The 17,139-nt window shown below is 46.9% G+C and overlaps 4 protein-coding genes across 7 annotated transcripts; all 4 read right to left on the bottom strand.

The window, feature by feature from the left end:
• Window positions 1-148: 148 nt before the first annotated feature.
• LOC128771730 (urokinase plasminogen activator surface receptor-like) lies at window positions 149-2,255 on the bottom strand. The gene is made up of 5 exons (XM_053887402.1): window positions 2,129-2,255; window positions 1,683-1,808; window positions 1,485-1,625; window positions 1,028-1,138; window positions 149-967 (listed from the first exon to the last, which is right to left on the bottom strand). The coding sequence occupies exons 1-5, from the start codon at window positions 2,172-2,174 to the stop codon at window positions 768-770; spliced, it is 624 nt and encodes a 207-aa protein (XP_053743377.1). The 5' UTR covers window positions 2,175-2,255; the 3' UTR covers window positions 149-767.
• A 2,421-nt stretch (window positions 2,256-4,676) lies between these two features.
• LOC128771732 (urokinase plasminogen activator surface receptor-like) lies at window positions 4,677-6,266 on the bottom strand. Its single transcript, XM_053887405.1, has 5 exons — window positions 6,023-6,266; window positions 5,766-5,885; window positions 5,547-5,693; window positions 5,374-5,484; window positions 4,677-5,293 (listed from the first exon to the last, which is right to left on the bottom strand). The coding sequence occupies exons 1-5, from the start codon at window positions 6,066-6,068 to the stop codon at window positions 5,133-5,135; spliced, it is 585 nt and encodes a 194-aa protein (XP_053743380.1). The 5' UTR covers window positions 6,069-6,266; the 3' UTR covers window positions 4,677-5,132.
• Window positions 6,267-7,125: 859 nt separating this feature from the next.
• On the bottom strand, window positions 7,126-10,510 carry LOC128771728 (phospholipase A2 inhibitor PIP-like). 2 transcript variants are annotated; one of them, XR_008416665.1, is made up of 7 exons: window positions 10,491-10,510; window positions 9,992-10,073; window positions 9,815-9,925; window positions 9,594-9,737; window positions 9,427-9,534; window positions 8,185-9,354; window positions 7,954-8,073 (listed from the first exon to the last, which is right to left on the bottom strand). XR_008416665.1 is itself a non-coding variant. In XM_053887398.1 (5 exons), exons 1-5 carry the CDS (start codon window positions 8,348-8,350, stop codon window positions 7,295-7,297), a joined length of 732 nt encoding a protein of 243 aa, XP_053743373.1. In that variant the 5' UTR covers window positions 8,351-8,964; the 3' UTR covers window positions 7,126-7,294. The 2 variants fall into 2 exon arrangements, 1 of the variants encoding a protein (XP_053743373.1); XM_053887398.1 differs by lacking the exons at window positions 9,427-9,534; window positions 9,594-9,737; window positions 9,815-9,925; window positions 9,992-10,073; window positions 10,491-10,510 and adding exons at window positions 7,126-7,482; window positions 7,546-7,656; window positions 7,736-7,882 and having other exon boundaries at window positions 8,185-8,964.
• Window positions 10,511-12,098: 1,588 nt separating this feature from the next.
• LOC128771729 (urokinase plasminogen activator surface receptor-like) lies at window positions 12,099-16,318 on the bottom strand. 3 transcript variants are annotated; one of them, XM_053887400.1, is made up of 5 exons: window positions 15,707-16,318; window positions 14,591-14,710; window positions 14,376-14,522; window positions 12,675-12,785; window positions 12,099-12,610 (listed from the first exon to the last, which is right to left on the bottom strand). In XM_053887400.1, exons 1-5 carry the CDS (start codon window positions 15,750-15,752, stop codon window positions 12,405-12,407), a joined length of 630 nt encoding a protein of 209 aa, XP_053743375.1. In that variant the 5' UTR covers window positions 15,753-16,318; the 3' UTR covers window positions 12,099-12,404. The 3 variants fall into 3 exon arrangements, with proteins under 3 accessions (XP_053743375.1, XP_053743376.1, XP_053743374.1); XM_053887401.1 differs by lacking the exon at window positions 15,707-16,318 and adding an exon at window positions 15,081-15,109; XM_053887399.1 differs by lacking the exon at window positions 15,707-16,318 and having other exon boundaries at window positions 14,591-15,033.
• Between the last annotated feature and the right edge of the window lie 821 nt (window positions 16,319-17,139).

Raw genomic sequence — 17,139 nt, 5'->3', positions numbered from 1 at the left:
TAGAATGTTACTCTAACGCCGTCGGCGGAATGATTGCTATTATTACTGTGACGCAGCTGAGAAGATTAGCTTCTGCAACACTCATCATATTCTTATCAATATGCCTTAAAAGTATTGTGATAAAAGTAAAGTTTAAAAAACAGTTTAAAATAAAGTTTGATCACGAGGAAAGCAGTTCCTCTGTGAGAATTGACAACACTGTTTTCCTGACGTATTTTAACACTCAATTTTGATGCCAGAATATTTTCGTGATGCGAATTAGATACAGCAAAAGAATACAGAATAGTTCAGAGCTGTTTCTGTTGATCTGACTGAAGCCTCTCCGTGACTTTTAATAACCACAGCACTCAAGTCATTTTCAGTTCATAATAACAGCTAACATGCAGATCTTGCAGTCAGCAATGATGACTTGTCTTTTTTAGTTTGGTATGAGCTCATCAGACGTTTAAAAAAAAAAAAAACCTACCGGGTTCACCGTCGTCTGAGATGAAAGAAAGGTACCAACAAGAGATTTTATTCCAAAGCAAGAACAACTTTTCTCCAGAGGAACACGAGGCCATGCTCTGACATGAAGCATCGATAGAACTCTAGCGACAGCAGCTGACTTGTCTGTTATAAATGAGTATTTGATGCACAGAATGAAGGATAAACTTTATAAACAGCTTCGATTACAGTGGTCAAACTAAAGCAGTTGCTCCCATCTTGAAGCGCAGGGTCGGACCGAGGGGTCGGCAGGGTCACGTGTGACTGGGTCACATGTGACTGGCTCAGAGCAACGCGGCGCTCAGCAGAGGAGCCGCCAGCAGGACAAGGCTGGTGCCAGAGCCCAGGGCCCCGTTGCAGAGATCACCCTGACAGCAGTGGATGCTGCCTGTGAGCTCTAGAAGGCCCTTTGCACTCTGCGATGAGTCACACACCTGCTTGGAGGCGCAGCCCCGGCTCACTGCTGCCACTCCACCATCATACACTGAAAAAGAATTACATCTATAGAATAGATGATCAATCTATCAAAGAGTCCCCAACATACCTGTGTTGGTGAAGCAGTGGTCCTCACTCCCAGTGCAATTCAAAGTGGCTTTGCAGGTATTGTCATTACAGTAGTAGCAATGACGGCCATTGTTGTTGTTCACACTGCGGCCTGTTCCGTTCAGAAGAGCATTACAAATGAATAATATCACCTTTCTCATGTTTAGGAATGACTTTTAAACATGGCTGTTTTTGTGCCTCCACAGACCCAAGTTCTCAACTGGAAGTTTCTAACTTGTTTAAACACAAGCTGACTTCGACTATTAGATGTGAAAACCCCTCTCTCTGCCGCCCCCTGCAGAAGCGGAAAGGTGCTACAAGTGCAAGCCAAACGAGGAACTGAGGGGAGTTTTGGGGCCGGCAATAAAGTAGGTGCCGATGTGTTGATAGGCAAAACTATACTAAAAAGAACGAAGGAAGTGTTCCAGTTTTCAGGTTACAGCTACCAAACGACATACCGGTCACAGCTTGGCTGTTGCATCTGTCCGTGTTACAGCACTCAACGTTGACAACATGTCGGGTTTTTCCGTCGGTGTACGACATCGAAGAGCATTGGTCAGGCAACACACAGCCTTGTAAGTACACTTCCAAGTCCTGGCCTGAAAAACATACATTCATTCTCATCCATTTCACCACATTTGAGCAGCTCGACATACCAGTCAGGGGAACAGACGTGGTGGTGCTCCAGGACGCGCACCGATGGCCATCAGAGGGGCACTGGTCGAAGGACTCAGAGCAGGAGGGGGTGTCCTTGTCGCACACGTGGCAGGTGAGGCTCAGGGCTGAGGAGTGCAGAAGACTTTTGGTTGGCAGTTTTTTTTTTAAATTGCGATGCGTGTGAGGTGACTTCCTGCCACAACCTCACGCAAGAACCCGCCAAATTAACGCCAACAATAAAGACAAGCGGCTAGAAGAAGAGGAAACTAACGTAGATGAAAAGATCAGGGAAGCAACAAGTGCAAGAGGTTGTTGACAGGAAGTCATCCACCGCTTGGACAAAAGAAAGGCCAGAAAACCTCAGGCCAAGCGGAGAAAAAAAGCAAAGAAATAACAATAATAATGATAATATATCAAATAATAATGGATGAGGTGCAGGACTTGCCTGGTGTGAGAAGCCCAGCTGTGAAGGTCAGCAGGAGAAGGTTCATGTTTCTGAGGAGCGGGGACTCTGGGGTGCAGGGGGAGGGTTCTGAGATGAAGTGGCGGCTGAGACCCTAGAAGTACTGCTGCTACAGAGGGCGGCGTCTCCTTCTGCTTCTCCTTTTAGTCAGTGTCTTGAAGGTGAAAGTCATGTTGTATTTCATTCATCTTCACCATGACAATGCCGACCTTCTCACGTCACATGGTGAGACACCAGTGCAGCTGAAGGCAGTGATGAGAACACTGTCCCTCCAGGAGCTCACACTTTTTATGGATTGTTGGGTCCCAAAATGCCTTGTTTTCGGCCGATTTTCATTCATAAATTGCTGTGAAATAATTTTTGGCTCTGGAACAACATGTCAGGACATTAGGAGCTTCGCAAAGGAACTAGTCTCAATTTTTGGCCTAAAACAAGCTCCAAATATTTCAAGTGCAATGTACACACACACACACAAAATAAATCAATGAATGTTCACGCTAATGAAATCCATCTTTTTCATGATGCTTATGTTGTTCGCTGCAGTCAGTTGAAATAGTAGCTGCTGATCTGTTCCATAGGGTCAGAAAGAGAGGGAGAGAGGGATCTGGCGGTCGGCCATGTTTGTTTACGTCCGCCCGGTATTGGTGTCCAGGTGACGAGGCTTTTTAGTTTCAATCATGGGAATTTGGACATGAACGGATTCAGAACCACACAGATTCACTTCCGATTCGCGACCCGTGGTCGGCCATATTTGTGGGCAAATGTGAGCGTTTGGCATGGCCCAGGGAGAGATGATGGTAACGCACATGCCGCGTAGAGGGCGGGTGCTAGGAGACTCTAGTGAACGCCAGGCACATTGTGGAGAATCTGGACCAAAACCATGGACCTGTGGCAGCCATCCCAACCTCCTGCTAGGTCCTTGGGAGTCGTGGCTTTGAATGGTGGACTTGAACGACACCATAATCTGGTATCACGACAATCGTTGACGTCATTGACTCAGGACCCCACTTCCTCTTCCCAAACCTCTCTGTGTTTGTTTGCTTCTGACAAAGTCATATCTCTTTGAGACAGACCTCATGTTCTGGGGAAAAACCTCCAGTGGATCTCTTCTGGACTGGGAGGTGAAGACAAAAGACAAAAGGACACGTTGGTAGTGAAAACCGTGTTTGCCATTGACATCCTGAATGTGCTTAACACCTGGGCCCTGCGTGAAGCACACCTGCAGGAGGACCTCCAGCTGGACCAACTCCAGTGGGATCCTCATGTGAACTGCACCACAAATGAAAACTACTAAATACTCATTCAGGTACTCTATCAGGAACAACACACGCGTGAGGTGGAGACCACAGACTGAAGTTCAGAAGTGGGAGGAAGAGCCACTGTTGGGACTGAGATCGGCCGGGTTATCTCAGGACGTCGCAGCAGTTCTCAAACACGGGACTGCAGAAGACTGGAGGAACAACGTCGGTCTGATGGGACACTCTCAAGTGTGAGGTGTGAGAAAAACTGTGAAATGACACGTCACGCCTAGAGGAAGCAGCTGACTTCTCTTTATCTGTTCAGCCAGTCACTGTCTCACATTTCTGCACTGTGCGGTCCCTCACTTCCTCCGAGACACTTAGCACCTCAGTGGCTTTGAACACACTTGCTAGCTGCTCCCAGATAACATTGAGGGTTCCAGCAGAAAAAAACAGCAGATGGGAGTCATAGACTACACATTTTAAAATTTAAAAATCATACTTTTGTTTTGATTTTATTCTTTTTTTGATATTATAAACGTCAACTGAAGGTGGAGATGATCCAGTTCGATGCTCACCTCCTAAATATGTCTTCATATCTTTGTGAAACACTGTTCTAATTTGAAGAGCTCAGTAGGTGGCACTCAAAACGCTGGTTGGTAGCAAAATGATATGACGTGTCATTGCTCAAAACCAAATATTATGCAGCAGACAGTGCCATCTAGTGGCCTCAGAAAATGAGGACAGTGTTCCATGAAGCCTCACCAGCACTTGAGTTAGCAAAATCATAAAAACTATTGAGTGATATTTTTCATCAGCTAAAACCACAATGGCGTCAGTTCAGGAGCTCTAAGCGCTGCACCGTACTGTGATACCGTAAGCGATCTTTCGGAGGGAGCGCGACAATGGTTTGGTGCCCCCTGGTGGGCCACTCTAGGTTCAGGTTTTTGCAGTGGCTTCTCATAAGCATTCACCTGAAGGAAAGAAACTGGTTGTGAACTTGTTTATTTCATAGTTTTTTGAGGCAGTTATTTCCGTTTTTTCTTAGCAATTTCTTTTACGTTTTAGTAATTTTAACTGGGATTTTTGGGGGATGGTCCCCCCTTGTTTTTCTGACAAATATTTTTCCTGATGTTGCAAAATCCTCCAAGAACCTCCCGACCTGTGGGTCATTTCCCGTGTGGCGACTCCTGTCTCCAGGCCCCAAACTTCCCTCATAAAAAAGAAAATGATTTGGGGAACAACAAACGAGAAAAGTGCTCCCCTGAAAATAATAAAAACAAGGCCAGGAATAAACAAACTCAGACTTTTTTTATTCAAGTGAATGCAATATGCTTCTAGAGTAAAGGGTAAAAAATAAAATGAAATAATAATCAATCATGTTTTCATGTCTTGTGAGGTCCAACTGACTGAAAAGTTGTGGCTCTTCAGGGAATCCTTCGCTCCAAATTGTCAATTCTCTTGAGTGTTTCCAATGTTGCGAAGCAGGAGAAGAACAGCAGAAGTAAAGTGACAGCGGAGGACAGCATTCGACTTGTCTGAAGCTGTTCAGTCGATAAAACTCTAACATGTCAACTGGACACGTCGTGACCTGTTGTCTCTGCTTTTAAATGCTTGGTGCAAATCAAAAACCTGCAACGGCAGGTTTCGATGCAGCGACCAAAGTGAGTGAGCTGATCCCAATCGTTGTCGCAAGATCAAAGGTGCAGTTAGACACAAAGGTGAAAGAGTTGGGGCACTGAAACTGCTTAGTCAGCAGAGGAACCTGCAGGAGAGCTGTTGCAGAAGTCCTCCTGACAGCACTCCATGGTGTCATTTTCCCCATGCTTTCTCAGCAGAAATGACCCGGCGACAGGGTCACACGCCAGCTTGGAGGCACAGCCCTTGAGAGTCACAGCCCCGGACCTGGCTGCAGAAGAAAGAAGAAGAAGTTGATCCTCCGCAGGAGACTCCAGGCAGATCACCAGGTGGACAGGGTAAAGGTCTGACCTGTGAAGGTGAAGCAGGAGTCCTCAGAGCCCAGACAGTCCATAGTGATGTCACAATATTGGCCAACACAGCGGTAGCATTTCCGACCATTCAGGCTGATGTTGCTGGGGTCTGTGACGGAGAAAACATTTGAATCCAGTTTTACATGAAACAGGAAGTCATGAGCCACACACTCGCTGCCATTTGGTTGTTGCAGAGGTCTGTGCTGCAGCACTGCACGTTGACAGCCTTCCTGGCTTTGCCATAGTTGATTGACATCTCAGTGCACTGCTCCGGCAGAGCGCAGGTTCGTTCATGCAGGTCTATTATGTGTGAAGAACCTGAAACACACAAGCAAGTCTTCAGCTGAAATGGGAAAAAAAAATGCACTAGTCCTCAGCTTGTTCCCGCACCAGTGTCGATGAGCTTGATCACGGCGGCGCACTGGTGGCGTGGAGAGGGGCACTCTCGGGTCATGCTCATGCAGATGGACGAGCCCCCCAGCGAGCAGTAGTAGCAGCTGAGGCTCTGGGCTGGAGAGGAACGGAGCATGAAACATGGTTCTGTAAGGACCTGAACTGAAACGAAGCCAAAGAAAAATAACCAAGAAGGAAACGCTGTTCCTTCACCATGGTGGCAGGTGAGGAGCAGGAGAGTGAGGAGACCTGACCTGGAGAGAGAAGCCCGGCTCCCACGATCACCAGGAGAAGATACATGTTGAGATGTGAGACTGGAACTCAGGTCAGATCCAGGTTTGAATACAGAGGAGGAGGAGAGGGAGGGCTCTCCTCCTGTTCCTCCCATCACGATCCCATAGTAGGGAGAAGTCACTGGGGTCTAGCGTCTGATGCTTCGTGTAGAGCATGATATGTTGCATCTCCACTTTCTGTGGAGGAAGTTCACTCAAATCAAACCATCAAGCCATTTTATTTGAAGAACTGGGTCTGGCTCAGGCGGACCTATGAGCTGCTGAGAGGATGGTCCTCACTACGTGTTTCTGACTTGTCTCAAGCAGGTCACTCAAAAAATACCCAACATTTCACATGCACTTGGGAGTCACCTTGTTGTGTAACCGCTAGCTAGTACCACCTTCCCTGGTCACTGTCAGAATGGAAGTGACATGATGATGGGTTTAGGTCTCGACATCCATGGTGCAGAGAGTTTATGGTGCTGATGTCAGCTGTGCTCATGCGAAACCTCCCACGCCTTCGCTGAAAACTGTCTTTCATGTCTTGACTTGAGGGTGGCTTGTTCTTACGGGGAATATGGCGGCTCTACTCTGGATGTTAAAATAACCCTGCTCCTGCTGCACTCATCACATGTTAATGTCACGTTCTTGTTTCAAGGTTCAACAAAGTCGGTTTGGTTCAAACAGCGTGAAAAACGTGGAGCATTGGGCTACTCTGTCTTCTCCAATAAAACAATAAAATATGTAAAAAAAATAAAAAAATTAAATTCAAATTAAACATCTGTATAAACCCAAGGGATGAGAGAAACAGAAAGACGCAGAGTTTTTTCTCCTCTAGTGGGTCTGTGGAGTTCCCCAAGGTCAGACAGATAGATCTGAAGAGACAGGAGGAAAGTCATGTTCGTATAGATGGTTCATTTTTCAGTGCCCCAGACACCAGCAAGGAGCCTCCAAACTTTCAGTGTTCTGTGGAGACACCTTTCAAAGAGAGGGTCAGTTCATCTCCTGAGGTGGTTTTGTCTGCTTCTGCTCTGACAAGCAAATAAAAAAAGCAGTCGTTGCAATAGAAGCTGACAAGATAAAAGGTGAGGTGATATTTCATCTTCTGCCATCAGTCAAATCACTTTAATCTCTCAATCTTCCACCCATAACTTTTCCAACAAACAGCAGTGTTTCAAAGGAACAGAGGACTGTTACAAAGTCAGCAAAAAGCCAAAAGAGACGGAATAATGGAGTCGCTGGACGCTGAACTGTTCAGGCAGCAGAGTCAGCAGAGGCGCTGTCAGAAGGAGGAGTGATGCTGACGTCACCGTTGCAGAGATCCCCCTGGCAGCACTCCATCGCAGCTTGTTTGTTGCTGCTGTTCGCCTGCGGTGGACTGGGTACGGGGTCACACGCCTGCCTGGAGGCGCAGCCCTTGAGAGTCAGGCCGCCTGAGGGAGCTGGAGAAGAAAGAAGATGTTGATCCCTCCGGGATTTGGACACAGAGAGAGTGGAGTGCTTACACGTGGAGGTGACGCAGTGGTCCTCGATCCCCAGACACTCCACAGTGAGGTCACAGGAAGTGCCGTTGCACCAGTAGCACTTCTTACCATTCGGGGTGTTTGAGCTGGGGTCTGTCCCAGAGAAACATGATGGAATTCATCAGAGGAACTGCAGTTCAGAGCAGTGGCCGGTCTACACAGAGACACATACTGGGAGCTGGTTGGTCATTGCAGAGGTCAGTGCCGCAGCACTGGATGTTGACGACTTTCCTGCCGCTTCCGTAGTTGAGGGACATCTCGCCGCAGTGTTCAGGCAGAGCGCAGCCTTTCTCATGCAGATCTGAGGTGTTCACTCCTCCTGCAGCACACAAACAGGTCACCACCCGAACTGAGCGGCTCCCACCGACGTGCTGCGCTCGGGAAGCCAACCGTAGTAAGCGATGGTCCTGTGGGCAGCGCAGCGCTGCTCCGGCGAGGGGCACTGCTGGGCGGAGGGGCTGCAGCTGCCCGAGGGGCCCAGTGGGCACTGATAGCAGGTCAGGCTGAGGGCTGGAGAGGAGCAGTCATTCACCCGCTCACACTCATGACCACCACCACAGCAGGTGAGGAGCAGCACGCAATTCTAAAGAACTACATTTGAATAAATCAGCAGTCACTGACCTGGAGAGAGGAGCCCGGCTCCCACCATCATCAGCAGAAGATACATGTTGAGATCTGAGGCTGGAACGTGGGTGAGATCCAGGTTTAAGTTCTGAGGAGGAGGAGAGGGCGGCGTCTGTCTCCACAAGCCCAGGCAAAACTCTGTTTTCGAGTTGTGGTTTTTCATTCTTCCGGGATGGTTGAGTATGAAAAAAAATCCTCAGATTCAGTTCAGCGTTTCCTGGGAGCGGCTTCAGTCCAGCTGTTTGCATTTTCACCCAGTTTTCTGAAAGTCCATTGGAATCGTCCTGAATGATGGAATAATATAACTCGAATGTGCTGTGTGTGTGTACATGTTTTAACTGTACTTGTGGGGACTAATTCTGGTAAACACACTCTGTGGCCGGACCTCACACGTCCGAACCTCAGTTTGATGATTAAAATAACTGGGTCATTATAACCAGGCTTTAGTTCGGTTCAGATCCCTGGAGAGGGTGAATGTTTCATGCACATTTCCCTGGTGTCGATGTCATGTCTTCAGTGACTCAACACAATACTGTGTGTGTCGTGACCCGTCTTTGAATTATTTCACAATGATCTCGAAGGCAAGTCCAGTCAGGGTTATTTTCGGTTGTTATCGAGGTTACAGCAAAGAGGAGGAACATCACCGGGAGGTGTTACTGTCTGACTGGCGGGAACTTTCTCGTTTCAAGTGTTCATACTTCAAGCGCTATCAAACGGAGACACAGGAACTCTCCAGTGACTGAACCAGTCAAGGCGTGGCCAGCAGTGTTCAGCAGAGCTGCTTCTGATGGTTTCATCTTTGTAGCCAGACACAGGACTCTCTGGACCCAGTCGACTCTAAAGAAACAAGAGCTTCACTCAGATGAATTTAATGTAGTCAGACAGCGATTCAAATCATAAAGAAAATGGCTGATGCGAAGAAGAGTTGCGCAAAGAGAAAATGGAAGCAGGTGATCACAGGAAAATGGAGACATTCTGGAAACTCCTAAAGAATCAGCCGAGTCAGCAGAGGAGCCACCGGCAGGAGCAGAGCGGCGCTGATGCCGACTGCGCCGTTGCACCGGTCGCCCTGACAGCACTTGTAAACCATATGCGATGGTGATTCTCCAGCATCACAGATGGACTTGGAAATGCAGCCCTTGTCGGTTTTTTTGTCGCCATACTTCTCTGAAAAAGTCAGAGGTTTGAATCCATCCTCCTGGAGACTCCAGCTGGACACAGAGAGAGTGGAGGACTGACCTGTGGAGGTGAAGCAGGAGTCCTCGCTGCCCAGACAGTCCATAGTGGCGTTGCAGAAAGTGCCATCACACTGGTAGCACTTCTTTCCATTTGGGCTGCTGCTGGGTTCTGCTCCATACAGACACATTTCAGCTACAATCCAGAAGCAGCGGCAACAGAAAACACACCGGGAGCTGGTCGGCTGTTGCAAAGGTCTGTGGAGCAGCACTGCACGTTGATGGCAGATCTGGTGTCTCTCGTGCTGAAAGACTTCTCCACGCAGTGCTCAGGAGGAGCACAGCCTTTATTGTGCTGACGCTGTTCGGCCATGCCTACGCAAGTCATGTATGGAGTCGGGAAAATCCTCATGGACACAGTAAATCTGGGGAGAGCGAGCTCAGCTGCGTACCAGGAGCACGGATCACAGCGCTGACTGCAGAGCAGCGCTGCTCTGGTGAGGAGCACTCCTGCGTCTCCACGCAGGACTCTGATGCGCAGTGATAGCAGGTGAGGCTCAGAGCTGGAGAGGACCAGAAGACATGGAGCACGGCAGTTTGAAGATCCAACATTTGGATAAATCACTGACCTGGAGCGAGAAGCCCGACTCCGACAATCATCAGGAGAAGATGCATGTTGAGATCTGAGGCTGGAACTCAGGTCAGATCCAGCTAAAGGAGGAGGAGGAAGAAGAGCAGTCAAAGTCAATCCAAAATTCTTATTAGGAAATGAGGAGACAACACATGACACCGAGTCTGGAACCAGTTCTTCAGAGGACATGTGGTTTAATACTCAAGGAGAAACAACAACACTCTGGAATGTCGGAGCGCGTTGTCTGTGACATCTGGCGTTCCTCATGGGCCTGCTGGAGATAGAGAGGTGGGCAGGAGTGCCGAACCCGGGCCGGTGTAGGAGGAAGCTCGACCTCCATCCTGCTAGCAGCATAAGCTAACCGGCCGCATGTTGGGCCCTGACCTCCTGAAGCAGGAGGACTACTCTAATGAAGGCACTGGAAACATGGCGCCACACGCCAAACTGCCCTGGTCTGAGAAGAAGACCATAGACAAGCTCGCACAACCAATACTCACAGTTTGTGTCGCCACTGCTCACTGGCAGTGCTGAAGGAAATGGAGGGCAGCACCACCCACCTTTTATAGGTGGGTGGTGCTGCCCCCTGCTGGGTGATAGATTCAGAATTCAGAATTGAGAATTTAATTTATTGCCATGGTCAGTGGAGAGCCCAACAACTAGGAAAGTATTTTGGAATAAAGTGCTGACAAATAAATAATAATAAAATAAACAAATAAAATAACAACAAGGCTGTTCACCAATTCAACAGTCTGAGGGCCGAGGGGAAGAAGCTGTTCCTGTGACGGGAGGTTCTGGTCTGGATGGACCATAGCCTCCTGCCAGAGGGAAGAGGAACAAGGATGAGAAGGGTCGAAGGCTCTGATCCCACCTGCACGTCTCTGGGTCCTGGAGGCATACAGGTCCTGAAGAGGTGCCAGTCTGCAACCCATCACCTTCTCAGCAGAACGTACGATGCGCTGCTCCCTGGAGGTGGCGCTGTTGTACCACACAGTGATGGAGGAGGTGAGGATGGACTGGATGATGGCTGTGTAGAACTCCAATAGCAACTCCCATTCGGGCTGTTTTTCATGGGTCCTGTTGCAAAGAAGCATGTCTGAATTCCTCATGATGGACACACACACCTGCTTGAACAAACTCCTCCTCACCTTCTCTCATCTTTAGATCTGTTGTAGGACTCGGCTCTTCTCTGAGCTGAGCTCATGTGGGCAGCAGCCAGACCAAGGACAACCGGAATCTTCTCGGTATCAACTATGGGAAGATACAAGGTCTGACAGACGGATGGAAGGATACATACATAGATAGAAGGATTGATAGACAGACGGACAGACAGATGGATGGAAGGATAGATAGATAGATAGACAGACAGATAGATAGATAGATAGATAGATAGATAGATAGATAGACAGACGGACAGACAGACGATGGAAGGATAGATAGATAGATAGACAGACAGACAGACAGATAGATCGATAGATAGACAGACAGATAAATAGATTGATAGATAGATAGACAGACAGACAGACAGATAGATAGATAGATAGATAGATAGATAGATAGACGGACAGACAGACAGATAGATAGATAGATAGATAGATAGATAGATAGATAGATAGATGGATAGATAGATAGATAGATAGATAGATAGATAGATAGATGGATAGATAGATAGATGGATAGATGGATAGACAGACAGACAGACAGACAGATAGATAGATAGATAGATAGATAGATAGATAGATAGATAGATAGATAGATAGATAGATAGATAGATAGATAGATAGATAGATAGATAGATAGATAGATGGATAGACAGACAGACAGACAGATAGATAGATAGATAGATAGATAGATAGATAGATAGATGGATAGATAGATAGATAGATAGATAGATGGATAGATAGATAGATGGATAGATGGATAGACAGACAGACAGACAGATAGATAGATAGATAGATAGATAGATAGATAGATAGATAGATAGATAGATAGATAGATAGATAGATAGATAGATAGAAGGATTGATAGACAGACAGACAGATAGACAGACAGACAGATGGACAGACAAAGAGACAGATAGACGGGCAGGCAGACAGACAGACAACGTCCTGCCACATGAAATGTTTGAAGATGAAGAGAGGTAGTTCACTATATGATGATGTCACATCACCCCTGACATCATGACGTGCGTATTTGAGGAGTGAGTTCAAATCCATCACAAGAAGTTTATGGAATTTTTTTAATGGAAACTTGAATCCAAGTTCAACGGTGAATGTAAACACAGACTGTTGGCAGTGAGCATGGCTACTGTGGCCCACGATGCACTGTGAAATCAAATGACTGTTGGCACCCTGCAAACAACACTCGCAACTTGAGCTTTAGAGAGCTGAGCTCATTGGTGGTGCTGGAAACTCTTAGACAAAGAGCTGAGCCAGCAGAGGAGCCAGCAGGAGCAGCAGCCCAGCGCTGATGCCGACGGCGCCGTTGCACAGGTCGCCCAGGCAACACTTGGAAGTCACAGTGTTGGTCAGGTTCTTCATCAGGCGAGAAGTGGAGGACAGGTCACAGGCCTGCTTGGAGGCGCAGCCCTTCAGAATCTGCTTCACTCCAGCAGAAGTGACTGAAACAGGAAGGAGACCTTTGAGTCCTGGAGACCCCAGTCACACCAGCTGCTGGACACAGACCTGTGGAGGTGATGCAGGAGTCCTCCGTGCCCAGACAGTTGAGCGTGGCCTTGCAGGTGGTGCCATCGCATGTGTAGCACTTCCTTCCATTCGGTCTGTTTTGGGTGGGTCCTGAAACACATTTCCTCATGAGCGACGTGTGACCTCGGCCAGTTATGATCCAGAACACTCACAGATGAAATGATCTCTGACGTGTTCTGTCGCTGATCCAGGAGTCTGTTATCTGATCTGTTATCAGAACAGAAGCACTGCTGCCACTGAAGTGCGGCGTGTGTCTCAGCGCTGCGGTCACATGGCTGTGACTTCCTCCTCAGAGAGTGTCGACACAACCCTTGAGGTCAGGTTGGTTGGACCATAGAGGCCAAAATGCTTCTATGACTACTCTTCAAACGTTCCATAAAGAAACATAATAGATGTCAAATAAAGCGTGTGTAATGTCCGTGTCCATGCAAATGTAAAGTACGTCCAACATAAGCATATATATATATGAAACGCACATTGAAAAAATGTGGCCATTTTCTGCAACATGCCGTACATTTTCCTCTCAATGCATCTAGATGTAATTGCAAAATATGTAGGAGGCATATGAACTGAAACATTTTCAGATATAGAGTCTCATTTAAAGAACTTTTTTTTTTTTACAGGTTTGAACGCAGAAATGTTGGTGCTTTTATTCTGTTGAGTCAACTATTTAAAATCTATCTACTATTTTAAAAATACAGTTTTGCAGGTCTTATCTTTATATCTAAAAATAGATTTTTCAGTATTTCAACGTCATCGCGAGTGTCTCTCAGCGCTGGAAATGTCTGCAATGTTGTGGCCTCACTACAAGATGGCGCTGTCTCCCCACATCTGTGGCCGAGCGGCTCGAGAGGAGGTGTGTCTGAGCTCAGGTGGCCAGCAGGTGGCAGCAGTGGTCTGGGATTTTCTTCTACGCAGCAAGGACTTGACGTCAACGAGGCCCGAAGAAAAGTTTTTTTCTGAGATTAAAGTCACTTTAAAGTCAGAATTCTGCGAATAAAGTCAGAAATTCGGACTTTAAAGTGAGAAATCTGAGTTTTAAGTCAGAATTCTGAAATTAAAGTGAGATTTCTACCCATTTTTTTTTTCTTCACTGGCCCTAATCCTCTTCCGCACAAAGGCCATTCCAGCAGAGAAAAGATAAAAACTGGTGAGAAAAAAGGCGGGGCAAAAGGATAAAAACCGAGAATTACATTTCCTGCGACTGTTATGAGGGGCCATCGCACAGGACAGAAGAAAAGGGGCCACAAGCCTCAAAATGGTTTTTCACAAGGGCCGTACACAAACAGGCGAAGGGCCACCTGTGGCGCGGCACATTGCTGACACCCGAGATAAGGCGTTGTAAGGGGCTGTCTGACAGGTCCAAGAGGTGGCGGTGATCTGGGAACTTTGCTGACACTCCCTGCATACTCTGCGATTCGAGTGTTCTCACTTGTTTGCGCAGCCCTGTGTGCACAGGACGATTGAAACCAGTTGTGACTTCACGTCTCTGCCATGGAGCTGCTCTCATAACGGGGCAGTCACACGGTCTCGCCGACACGAGGCGGTGTTTGTCACATGACGTGCTCCCCCCAAACCCGCTTCATTTTGGCCCCTAAACTGGCCTGTGTTGTCACTCATCGATGGAACTTAGTGGAAGCCACTCTGCGAGGAGACAAAGGGAAGGAAGGGCGGACGTACTTGGGGCCGGATTGCCGTTGCAACGGTCAGTGAGACAACACTGGACGTTGAGGGCACTTCTGGACACTCCATAGTTGACGGACATCTCGGTGCACTCCACTTCCGAAACACAGGCCTTTTCATGCTCGTCTGAGAACTCGGTGCTGCCTGAGAGACACAAACAAACTCAGCAGGTCATATTCAGTCTCATCCAGAAGCGTGGAACTCAGGGGCACCGATGTATGTGACGATCCTCCCTGCAGCGCAGCGGCTCCTCTGCGCTGGACACACAGCGGTCCAGGTGGTGCAGCTGCCAGGGCTTCCCAGCGGGCACTGGTAGCAGGTGAGGCTCAGGGCTGGAGGGAAAGAGAGAAGAGCACATGGTCCATCAGGGCCTCCGGCCACGACCTCACCCCGAGCCAACACATATTGGAACCCACAAAACAAAAATGTATCAATGCAACGTCGCTTCATTCTGTGGACGCTTCAAATCATGTGAATGACAGAGACACGATAATATGTTACACAGTAAATACATCAATAAAACAAAAAGGGATGCACCGAACATTGGGTGACCGGACATTTGAGCAACCCATTCCCCCCATTCTCGAAGCGCTGAGGAAGATTTGGCAACACAATCCTCCACTTCAGTGGTGACAGAACCGACTCCACCGGGTCGAGCGGGAGCAGTTCAACACAAGTGGAAATGATTTTTGATTTTCTGACCCATGTTTCACATGTTTCCTCTCCATTTGATCATTTCTTTGTGGTTCAAGTTGTCGAGTATTAAGCGCCAGTTCCGACCGAAACTCAGAATTCTGAGATTAAAGTCAAAATTTTCACTTTAAAGTAAAGTCAGATTGAAGTTAGAATCCAGACATTAAAGTCTTTCTTCCTTCACTGGCCCTAATCCTCTTCCGTAGGAGAGCGAGAATTGAATCAGCCTATTTAAATAGTGTTTTTAAAAGTATTATTATATACTGAAACACAAAAATATTAAATCATCTACATACGGAAGAGGACTAGGGCCAGTGAAGACAAAAAATCTGACAGAATTCTGACTTCAATCTCAGAATTCTGAGACTCTATCCTCAGAGTTCTGACTTTAAATTCTGACATTACGATAAGAATTCTGACTTTAGTCTCAGAATTCTCACTTTAGTCTATTCTGACTCTAAAGTCTGAGTTTAAAGTGAGAATTCTGATCATAAAGTCACTTTAAAGTCAGAAGTCTTCCATTTTTTTTCTTCATTGGCCCTAGTCATCTTCTAGACGTTCACTTTCTGTGCCATATGTAAATATTCTCTCCACTATTAATGCAACATTAAAAAAAAAAACTTTGTGAAACTGACCTGGTGAGAGGAGCCCGACTCCGACCATCATCACAAGAAGATACATGTTGAGATCTGAGGCTGGAACAGTGAAGCAGCGTTAAATACCTCTCAGGTCGGTCAACACACCTCTGTTGTGTTCTATACACAGATAAGGAGCCATAGATCATGTGAAGCAATATGGTTGGCATCTGCTCTGAGCATATTGTAAATAGTCATCCATCATCCACTCCTGCCCCAGCAGAAGGGGCAGAGTCCATCATGGGGGTTAAAACAAATTCAACACATTCAACAGCGACAGAAAAATGAAATGAATGAGTCATGCGCCTCCTGCTCCCATATAGGGACAAACGTTAGCTCATAGAGTTCCTTTGATAGGAACACAGTTTTCGCTCCACTCGTCGTACAAGTCAAGATAAAAGCGATTACTAGATAGTGGTTAAAAAAAAACAACTTAATTTGTGCAACTAGTAGACCAAAATCTAGTGAACATTTTTTTGTTTGCGAGTATCATCAGTACACAGCGCTTTACTTGTTAAGGTAAGGACTGAGTTATAAAGTGAAATCATTAGTTGAGCTTACAGTATAGCACCGTATCATATCACCTCTCTTGTATCGGGATGCCTATCCTATCACAAGATACCTGCCGATACACAGCCCTGCCATGTGCTAGTACAACTGCAGAACTTTACTAGCAAACAGCTAACTCGAAGATTTTGCTTGACAAGTACTAGCGCGCTGAAAACATCCAAAAGTGGAGAGAGTAAAAGTATTTCCAGAAGCCCACAGGAAAGCAGGAGTCCAACCACTCAACTTGTACTCCGAGTGAGCATTTTTTGGTCAGTGTGTTGTACTAGTGAAACTACTTCCGGTACTGCGAATGAGCGCTCACACACTAATGAAGCAGAATTGAGTAGTTTTACTTGTAAAGCGAGTACTTCTGCAGCTAAAAGACAGTTTCTATGGGCAATATAGACTGGATACAGAAGAATCCTGGGCAGGTGTGGGGTGGTGATCAGGTATGATGATACTATCTTCAGATCCCTGAGCAAACATGGGAGCATTTCACTGTTCCAAGGGAAAGTTACTCATTTTCTTTTACACACCACTGAAGGGCAAGGCAAGACCTGGACACCAGCAACCCAGAACCAAGCCCATCAGTCCGCAGTGCAATATTTGGCCGTCATTTATAGGACTCATTTATTTTATAGCTAATGTTTATTGAGCAGATTAAGTTCTGTGGTCGAGAACTGACGGAAAGAAGCTAGTTCAGCCATTAATGTTGCGCAGAATTAACCAAGTTAAATCCTGGACGCGACGTCACGTGTGTGCGCGGCCCATGATAAAAAGGCGGTTTAAGTTAATGTTTGACGTCAACATCGCTTATCATTCTTTCTCATTGGGTATTTCCAGATTGGCTCCACACTCACCTCCGGTTTGGGTCACGCTCAGGT

This window comes from Synchiropus splendidus, chromosome 15 (assembly GCF_027744825.2).
Source record: "Synchiropus splendidus isolate RoL2022-P1 chromosome 15, RoL_Sspl_1.0, whole genome shotgun sequence".
Classification (NCBI taxonomy): domain Eukaryota; kingdom Metazoa; phylum Chordata; class Actinopteri; order Syngnathiformes; family Callionymidae; genus Synchiropus; species Synchiropus splendidus.
This window is presented reverse-complemented; position numbering and strand designations above follow the sequence as displayed.